The sequence below is a fragment of the Cibotium barometz genome, chromosome 15 (assembly GCF_041138505.1).
Source record: "Cibotium barometz isolate CiBa-2024 chromosome 15, ASM4113850v1, whole genome shotgun sequence".
Lineage (NCBI taxonomy): Eukaryota > Viridiplantae > Streptophyta > Polypodiopsida > Cyatheales > Cibotiaceae > Cibotium > Cibotium barometz.
The window spans coordinates 35,813,567-35,823,760 of record NC_141060.1 but is presented as its reverse complement, the minus strand read 5'-3'; the positions used below and the strand labels follow the sequence as shown (position 1 = coordinate 35,823,760).

Genomic DNA, 10,194 nt, shown 5'->3' with positions numbered 1-10,194 from the left:
TCAATAAGAATGTGAATTTGAGAGCTCTATGATCACACTGATTGCAAAGTTAAACTTCAATTGGACAATTTGCATACCCATTACATTACAGGCGCAAATGCAAATTACTAACCTGTTTACAAACAAAATTTTGTCTTGTTGTATAGCCCCATCACCCATAGTTCAATAAAGGTAGAGATTGCCTCCAAAGAATGAGTTAGTACTTAAAACTTAAATAGTTCGAGATTAGCTGAACTAAAGGAGCTCTTAAAACAGATCCCAATTCTATGAACCTTAGAAGTCCAACACAAACTGGCAGATTATGCATAATATATATTCTGATACTACATTATCAGGTTGCACGTTGTGCTGGGTAGAAGCCCCTGGTATGTACAATTTTCCATGTAAATCAAAATGGAAAGTAACAAAACTAGATTTGTCTTATAAGTGCCACTCAAACGAATGCTCACAGTCAAGAATTGTGATGGCACAAATCCACAGTAGAAGGGTGTTGAGTCCTTAGCAGCATAAAAGAAACACCTGCACTGTAGTGAAAAAGCTATAACTTCTTTTGACCTTGTTGAGCTAGGATCACAATCGAGCAGAGATTTTTTATAAAGGCAATGTGATGGATTAGAATGGCTCTAATATTTTCTTTAGTAGAAGCATCTATGTAGAAAGTAAGGATTTTTGCTTGTGCCATATTTCTATTCTGATTTTGCAGTAGCAGCAGATGCTGCAAAAGAAGGTACGCTTAACTCCAGATTTTGTAACTCCAGATTTTGATGCACATAAGAAGGTAGCAGCTTAGGCTGCTCACTTTCCAGAGGCGCTTCACGTGGCTTCATGTTTCGCTTAACTCGTGGATCGAGCTTTACACCCTCTTGAACCGAGCCTATTTTCCGGAACTTTCCTAAACGCTGTGCCAACAGCCGCTCAGGCTGCAGCTTTAGGAGTGCCTGTATTTCATTCAGTCACTAAGTGTGTTAAGATTGTGTCGCCCTACTATTGCAAAACCCTCATCCCACAAGATTGGTACAAACTTTTTAAAAAGCAAGACAGCCTACTTACCTTTGTTTTATTGAAAGAACATTCAGATAAAGATTTGAAACATGTATGAGCTCATACACAACAATTTTTTTGAGCTTATACAGACAACAGTTTTTTTACTTACACGCATGTGTTTGATTATAGCCTCTTTTATGTTCATTGATGTTGTGAACGGATCTGAATGTGCGCCTCCAATTGGCTCCTGCAGAACCAAGTAGAAGAGGAACGAGTTAATACCACAAAACCTTTCATCGACTGGTTCGTTTGATAGCTTCTCCCCCTACAAGGTATGATGCTGACCAGTGATTATGAAATATTCTTCATTTTTTCTATGAGTAAAGAGGATATGAAAGCTCACTGGAATGACATCATCCACCACATCTAGCTTCATAAGTTCATGAGCTGTGATTCGCAATGCCTCAGTTGCCTGGACACATCAATGGCATCAGTTAGATGACCACCAAAATTATTCGCACACCAGATAATCATGACCATTCAATGTCTTACCTGTGGGGCAGCAGCAGCAGTTTTCCATAGAATAGCTGCACAAGCTTCCGGACTACATGAAACCCAAGTCACAGCAATGTCATCATGCCAATGCTAAAAGAACCTTCAAAACTCTTCACGTGGGAGATTATGCTGGCAACAAAGATCCCTTCAAAATACTTGAAGTTCAGAGAGAATTTGAGAAACAAACCTAGCCACGTAGTATACAGCATTCTCAAGCATAAGCATCTTATCACAACAGCCTATAGCAAGTGCACCACCAGATCCACCCTCTCCGATGACAGTTGTGATGATAGGAACTTTCAGACCAAACATCTCTCTGAGATTTTTGGCTATAGCTTCACCCTGAAAGAACAAAATAGTCACTGTCAAATCCAAAAGTCTGCCTCTTTTGAGCGATGACTGTTGAATTCACACATTAAGTGTGCCATACTTGTCCACGCTCTTCTGCTTGAATTCCTGCATAGGCCCCTGGGGTGTCAACAAACGTAAGGATGGGGAAGCCATGATGCTCGGCATGTTGCATCATTCTCAAAGCCTTCCGATACCTGAAAACAGTTCCAAATTGTCATGCAATGCAACAAGGAAGTTAGTCTCATATTTTAGATAACCACAGTTTTTAATCGATTTCCAGATATTTTAGTACCAAAACTTGTGTAGCAAATAACAGCATGCAATTAAGACTCTCTAAGTTGTAGCAGATGCTATGCGTGGAGAATTCAAGGTCCGAACAAGATCACACAAGAAATACTTCATCATACCCATTGGGTGTTGGCATGGCAAAGTTCCTGTATATGTTCTCTTTAGTGTTTCGTCCCTTCTGATGGCCAACAAACATGAAGCTCATACCATCCATTTTTCCAATACCCGTGATAAGTGCAGGATCATCATATCCTGCTCGATCTCCATGAAGCTCAAGCCACTGAAACACAGAAGGGTTGCAAGTGAAAAAATTCTTGGATATATGAATAGTTTCAAAGCCAATCTTTCGAGTTTTGGCACCAAACCTTGTCAGTGATGTTCAGGACATGGTCCAGACAGGTTGGCCTGTTTGGATGCCTCGCCACACTTAATCTTTGTACTGGGGAGAGTTGACCATACAAATCTTTGCGTACCTGGACATGGAACATAAAAATTTCATGGATGATATATGCCTACAAGCTGCGCTTTTAAAACAAATGGATAGAGCAAGCATACAAGCTGAGCATGCTTTCAATCTTTTGTACCTCATCATACTTTTCTTGTAGTTCACTTAGTTGCACAGAAAAGTCCATGCCTGTATTGTTTGCAAGATCACGGACCTGCGTGTGATAACAAATCGCTTGAGAAAAGTCATAGCAGCAAATTCATAGCCTAATTTGCTCAAATTCATAGGGCTAGGGTCACACATGCTTTTATAAACCTGATCATCTTGTTGTTTGCATCTAGATTAGTCTATTCCAAAAACCCTGTGCAGGGAAAGGCAGGTGGATGGGGGGCAGGAAATCCAGGTTTGTGAGAGGGCGTGCTTGTGTTTGTTTGTATGTGTGAACATATTTGTCTGTGTATATGGGAATGTATGTGAGCGTGCATGCATGCATGCGTGTATCAATCCCCCATATTTTCTTGAAAGAAACAAATCAATGAACTTAGACTGGAGAGAGAGAGAGAGAGAGAGAGAGAGAGAGAGATGCCTCTTGGATCTTCTTCTGGATGTCGACGAGGGGAAGCTCGAAGGGGAGGGGGGCAGGCTTCGGCTTGTTCGGCATGGGCTTGAAGCGGGAGAGTAAGGGGAGTGGAGAACCCATCAGATCCTCGGGCTTCAGCTTCTGCGGCCACGGATACTCCTTCTCCGGGGTCTTCCGCCCGCCTATCTTCAGCTTGGCCTCGGCCGCCATCATCCTCCTGCTGCTGCCACCGTCTCCTCTTCCTCTTCCTCCTCCTCCTCCTCCTACCTTCAGACTAAAACCTAACTGCAAACCCTGGCTCACCCCATTCTTTGAGCTCTGCAGCCTCCCTAACTTGTCTGATTCTGCAACAAACTTGCTTGATTTTGCATTCCCTGCTGCAGAACAAGGTGAAATAAGGTTGCATTCTGCAGAAGGCAGAGGGAAGGATAGGGGGAGGATAGTTACTGCCATGATGGCAAAGAGATCAAGTGATGGACAGGCCAATGGCTAAGGCTGGTGGAGAAAGCCAGGCTATGGCAAAGATCAGAAGAGTTCAGGTTGCATCAGGAGCTCAATGAAGCGAAGTGTGTGTGTGTGTGTGTGTGTGTGTGTGTGTCCCAAGATGCGAGGAAGGCAAGGGTTTAATTTTGGAGCTTTCGTTTGGCTTTTGGGGAGATCGCCGGAGGAGACAAAAGTGAGGGTGCAGGCCATAGGTATGGGAAGGAGGGGGAGGATCTGCCGAGGCGTCCCTCCCTCGGTTTGTTGTGTCGGGTGCGAGCTCGCATTGCACGCGCATGTGCGAAGGGGACATGTTGTTGTGGGTGGCTGCATGGAGGGCCAGCTAACTAACAGTTTGAAAAATATGAGAGAGAGAGAGAGAGAGAGAGAGAGGGCGCGCGATGTACACAAAACCCCAGCCATAATAATGACCCCAACGCCTTTCTTTACTTTCCATATGACTTTAGTGCTGACCTTGTGTATGAGTGCACGTGCGCCTGCATGTGTCAAGAGGGGTGGCCCGTGGATTGGGTTGTTGCATGGATGGCCTAACATTTTGAAAAATGAATGAATAATATGAGAGAGAGAGAGAGAGAGAGAGAGAGAGAGAGAGAGCTTTAGTGTCTTCACACTTGTACACTACCCTCGCCATAATGTGCCCTCTTGACAATAACCATTCTTGTCTGCCTATTCATGCATTTGCTTCTTCCCATGCTCAGCTTAGGTGTTCATTATTTGCCTATATATGTCATCATTGTAGTGTTGACAAGTGTGCAAGTGTGCATGCATACTTTGTGGAGAGGGGAGAAACAAAAAAACTTACAATAACCATGGCACACATCTACAAATAGAGAGAGAGAGAGAGAGAGAGAGAGAGAGAGTGCTCGTGGGCTAACAAATGGCTCTAGTAGTAGCCTAATATAATGAACATTTCAAGAACTTACAAACGTTGCCACATGATGTTTCCACATGGAGAGAGAGAGAGACAGAGACAGAGACATAGAAATCTAATTAACATTCATGGAGGCCAATTATGACAGATGGGACCGATAGAAAGCATAGAACATGAGAGGTATTCTCACAAGCAAATGAAAGAAAAAAGGCTAAGATTCAATTTCAATAGTTAAAGGTTGAGAGTTTGTTGGTTTCATGGTGTGCAAATCTTGAATGAGAGCTCTTCTTTCATGAAAAGCCACCCACTCACCAACCTTTTGAGCTACTCTTGCTACCTTCTTGAATTTTGCTCCATTTTAGTTAAGGTTTATTAATTATGAGCTCTTTTATCATCCATGTGCCTTTTATAGTTCTTGATTACCTAAAGGAAGGAAGAGAGAGGCTAGGGGGGTGGTTGGGGTGGTTGGGGCAAGAGAGAGAGAGAGAGACTTTCACAACCATCACTTAGCACTAACATTCTCACACATGTGCATGTGCACACACACATGAATTAAAAAAATATATAAAAAACCTACATAGTAGTATATGATATGCAAAACCTACAAAGTAGCATATGATATGCATCATTCATTGCATCGTATGATATCACAGGGTATGTGATAAATATTGATGACCCTATCTTTTACAGACAAAAAATAAATAAATTAACACATCATCAAATCACTAAGTGACACGTGTTACCCTTATCCATACAAGTGGATTGTTAGGCAAATACATCGTCGTACATGTGTGTGTCAGTACATGTGAGTGGTACATTGTGGACACTTGTTGTGTACTAAATAGTTCATTCTATATGCATATGTTCATTATTAGAAATATGTAGCATATGTCGTATGATTTAGGTTTAGCACATCATACATTTTATTTGGTACATTATACAAAGTAATTCTATACGCATACTATATGCATACAATTGGTCTCAAGTAATTTAAACTAGAGGAAAAAATAGCCACATGCCATTTATTACATACATGCCATTTATTACATCATCATATCATTCATTATATACATCATATATATTATATTATATTATTTAAAAGATACTCACATATCATTTATTATATACATCATGTATTATATTATCATATCATTCATTATATACATCATATATATTATATTATATTATTTAAAAGATACTCACATATCATTTATTATATACATCATGTATTATATTATCATACGATGTGTATATAGTGAGAAACATACATTATGCATTTCAAAATGTACATCATATGATTCATATGGATATACATGCGATTGGAAAAATAGTAATAATTTACAGAGGCTTGACACCTTGGTTTTTGGTGCCTTTCTGAGATTTAGTAGAGTGCCTTCCAAGAGCATGAATTGATAGTTCAATCTTGAAATATACCAATTCATGCACTTGAGATTAAGAATAATAATTGGGGAAATGGTGTCCATGCGGATGGTAATCCATCAAATGAACCAATATCCTCTTATCAATGTAGTTTAGGTTTCCATGGACTTGCATTATGGGTATATAGTAACAAGGGAACTACTAATTCTATAATACTACCCTCACCAACTAGAACCATAAACAACCTATTAGGAGGAGCCTTAATCTATTCTAGGATAAACCCAATAACATAAAACCCTATCCAAAAAGATCAATATGAAAACTTAGAGTTAAGAGAAGACACAATTTCAAGGGATGTTGAAATTTGTTTATATCTAAGAGTAGAAATCTCTAAGGTCAAGCAACTAAAGATGATATTTTGTTGATGCTAGTCATAATCTCTATGGTCGAGTGGGGACAATCATTGTCCAAGATTAATGTGTTTAATTAGATGTGTGCGCTGGTATGATATAGTCAGGATTAATATGACATGGATATTTTATGTATGGGATGCACCTTTTATTTATTTCATTTTTAGATTAATATGATAGGGATATTTTATGTATGGGATGCACCTTTTATTTATATAATTTTCTAAGATTAATGTGTTTAAGCAGCTGTGTGCACTGGTATGATATAGTCATGATTAATGTGTTTAATCATCTATGTGCGCTGGTATGATTAATGTGTTTAATCATCTATGTGCGCTGGTATGATATAGTCAAGATTAATGTGTTTAATCGACTTTGTATGCTGACTAATATTCTTTTGGATGTAGGCAATGATTAAGTGAAGGACTATTTTGTGTTTAATCGGCTTTGTATGCTGACTAATATTCTTTTGGATATAGGCAATGATTAAGTGAAGGACTATTTTGTTAGTCACGGGGGTGGAACATTTGCTAGACCACAATGAGATATTTTGGAAGATATGTGAACACTTATTATGGTTACATATTTTGGCATTAATATTTTTGGAAGACTAAGGCCTCAAACCTTTGTATATACCAATTAGTATTTATACTTTTGGTAGGCCCAAGACTTGATAATTGTAGCTTTGGAAGAGATTTTACACTCAAAAACTCAAGAGCTCTTTAGCTTTATTTTTGGAGTTGTCTTTTTGAAAAGCAAGCTTTTAATACATATAAATATGGATGAGTGGTACGATAGGCCACACTCATCTAGGAAGAGATTGACCACAATCTTGTGACAGTGATCTCTCTCTTATTTTCAGGTTCCCTGGTTTATTTTATTTTGTTTATGTAAGGTTCATGCTTTTAATTTGTTCCAAGTCTATGGTTTGCTCTAATTTTTGTGTTTGAGAAATAAAATTATTCTCCAAGTGTCATAAAGGTCTTGACAATGGTATTAGACCTTTGGGGGACCACTCAAGTAGAAGATTTTTTGGAGAAAAATTTAAAACAAAAAATTTACGCAAGCTTTTGGAGCAAAGGAGGCCAAGGAAATAATTTTTAGAAATTACTACGGCTTCAACAAATAATTAAACGGGAAGAGGCAAAAGGTTGCAAGGCATTATAAAAAGTACTTGTGAATTGGAAGGTTAATCTACATGTTTTTGGGAACCTTTGGACAATAGCAAAAGGTTTTGGACCATGGGATAAGGCTTCTTCACCACCTTTCTTAAAACCACCTTTCTTAAAACCACTCTCCAAAACTACCCTCAAGACTAAAACCACCTTCCTTATCCCTCACCCTTTCCAATATTTGAGGCTATGGATGCAATTAGTAAGATTTGTGCATTAATCTTCTCTTATCAAACTTACAAAGGCTTCACAATAGAGATTTTAGCAAAATCAATGACCATAAGTGATTTCTCCTTAACGTTTTCTCTAAAAAAATCAGGATTGCTTTCTTTCCTTCGCAATGCCACAACCATCGATTTCCCCTTTTCTTTTTTCTTATTGCATCGTCGCCTTTCACATAAGCTTTGCTAACTAAAAATCTTTAAGCTTTATTATTTAAAAGCTATAAAAGCTCCAAAGTTTTATACTTTACACTCAAACTCTTTAAAGTCTTCTAAGGCTTTAAAGTCTTCTAAGGCTTTAAAGTCTTCTAAGGCTTTATGGCTAGAAAATCTTGCACAAAACAGGGCCCTATAAGCATTAATACCAAAAAAGTTTTATTAAGGCTTAAAGCCTTAGCTCTAGCTAAAACATATAAAATCCATAAGCTTTACTACTTAAGCTTTAAAAAAAGACTATATTTGAAGCTTACAAAGGGAACAACTAAAGTGCACGCTAAAAGCAATTGAGCATAAAGGATTACAAGGAAGACAAAAATTTCAAAGAATTTTTCAAGGATTTAGAGATTCAAACCACGAGTTTCAAGAACAATTCATCTTCAAGGTTCGCCACCTTTCAAGCTTCTTCGACATCTTCTACCCAAGTTCACAAAACCACTTCCTTTTTATAGTTAAAGTTGTTGATTCTTATTCCACAAAAATTGGTTAAACATACGACTTCATCAAATTTTAAGCAAGGCCATAAGTATTATTCTACACATATTATTTTCTTGCTTATCTTAATTACTATCAAATTTTTACAATTTTATTTTTCCTTTTTCATTCCCCATCATGACAAACCCACAACCACCTTCTATTTTTGGAGTAACTCATATCTATTCAAGCTCAATTAAACGAGGAATGAGCTAAAGGAATAGAATTGGAGGAACTAATCTCTAGTAGGATACGAGCTCGAAGTGCTGAACATGAACTTGTACCATCAAGGAGGATTTTTTAGAGAAAAGAGCAACAAAAAGGAAGAGAAAGAGCAACAAAAAGGAAGAGAAAGAGCAACAAAAAGGAGGATTTTTTAGAGAAAGAGCAACAAAAAGGAAAGAAAATCAGCCTTAAAGCTTTCACATTCCATAATTTTAATGGTAAGAAAGATGCAAACACGATGTTGTCATGGATTAGCCATCTTAATGATTATTTTTCTGGGGATTTTTTTTTCAAGAAATATAAGGCTAAATGTGTTGTAAATCATTTGGTTAAAAGTGCATCACTATAGTGGAATGCAATCAAGCAAAGGACAAGGAAGGCCAAAAACTTGGAGGGAGTTTCAAAATCTCATCAAAAGGAATTTCTTGCCATCTGAGTAGAAAGTTAGAGCACGTAAACTATGGGACATGCTACACAACTTGACAAAGAGACTACACTAGTATATGTGGGCAAGTTTGGCGAATTCTCATCTAACTACAAGCCGTTGAAAGAGTGAGATTAAAGGACCAGAACGAGTTTGCTCATCTCTGTGACCCTAGCTTGAAAAATAAAAACAACAATTGAAGGGTTTTATTGCTAGATTAAAGCCTACTCAATATGTGTTAACCTCATTCTCTATCCATGGAAATCTCTTTTGCTTACAAACTGTGAGCAAAAGAATGGAGTACCAAGGGAGAACAAACCACCTCAAGATTTTGTAAGTTTGATATGCACATTGGTAATGATACTAAAGTTGTTGTTTCTAACAATAGTCATGGTGCTAATAGTAAAAACAAAAACAAAAAGTGTGATGATGCATAGAAGAAGAAAGATTCCATACTAAGTGTTAACCCAATTCTAGGGTTAACAAGATCTACTACCATTATCTTACATCAAGGAGTCATGTTAGATACACCAAAGGGTCATACATTCAAGATATGAAGCAATAGTGTCCAAAGCTACAACTTGTATGGGCGCCCGTAATAGTATGATGGAGTATTTATGGCAATTCCCGCTTTAAGTGCGTGTGGTAGCAAGCAAGGATGAAGTCCTAAGTGATGTACTTCATGGATATATTATGAAAGTAGTCGTTGTAATAGCATTAGGCCTTTTATGAGCCTAAAGTGCTCGGCCAGCCATCACAGTTTAAGTGAGTGTGAACACTTATGGCCATGTATATAAGTGAATATCTCTCATAATACAAGAGACTCTCCCTTTGTGCAATTGAGTCTTGCTCTTGCTAATCCTCTTACTAACCTCTCTCCCTAATGCATGCTAGTGAGATGCTAGTGAGTGTGTGTGAGTGAAGGGAGGTGAAAGGAGGTACGAGTACCCGTAGTGCAACGCGGCGGTGTGACAATGCTCGTGAGAGGCACGGTGGAATTGCTTCTCAAGGAGTTGTAGAGCTTGGAGACCTCAAGGGTTACAAGCTTGGCCATTGGAAAGATCCTCACGACAGTTGCAGTTCACCAGGTAATCTCT

At 38.4% G+C, this 10,194-nt stretch overlaps 1 protein-coding gene across 1 annotated transcript; it reads right to left on the bottom strand.

Moving 5' to 3' along the window:
* Positions 1 to 278: 278 nt before the first annotated feature.
* Positions 279 to 4,059, bottom strand: LOC147631238 (uncharacterized). Its single transcript, XM_086809574.1, has 10 exons — positions 3,210 to 4,059; positions 2,763 to 2,837; positions 2,544 to 2,651; positions 2,298 to 2,458; positions 1,970 to 2,084; positions 1,727 to 1,881; positions 1,537 to 1,588; positions 1,388 to 1,456; positions 1,154 to 1,231; positions 279 to 938 (listed from the first exon to the last, which is right to left on the bottom strand). The coding sequence occupies exons 1-10, from the start codon at positions 3,654 to 3,656 to the stop codon at positions 687 to 689; spliced, it is 1,512 nt and encodes a 503-aa protein (XP_086665700.1). The 5' UTR covers positions 3,657 to 4,059; the 3' UTR covers positions 279 to 686.
* Positions 4,060 to 10,194: the final 6,135 nt, after the last annotated feature.

Excerpts from the sequence above, each read along its gene's own strand:
- LOC147631238 (XM_086809574.1), bottom strand. The coding sequence starts at position 3,656 with ATGGCAGTAACTATCCTCCCCCTATCCTTCCCTCTGCCTTCTGCAGAA. Across the intron at positions 2,838-3,209 it reads TCCAGAAGAAGATCCAAGAG|GTCCGTGATCTTGCAAACAA; the intron begins GCATCTCTCTCT and ends TATCACACGCAG. Across the intron at positions 2,085-2,297 it reads GCCATGCCAACACCCAATGG|GTATCGGAAGGCTTTGAGAA; the intron begins GTATGATGAAGT and ends AACTGTTTTCAG.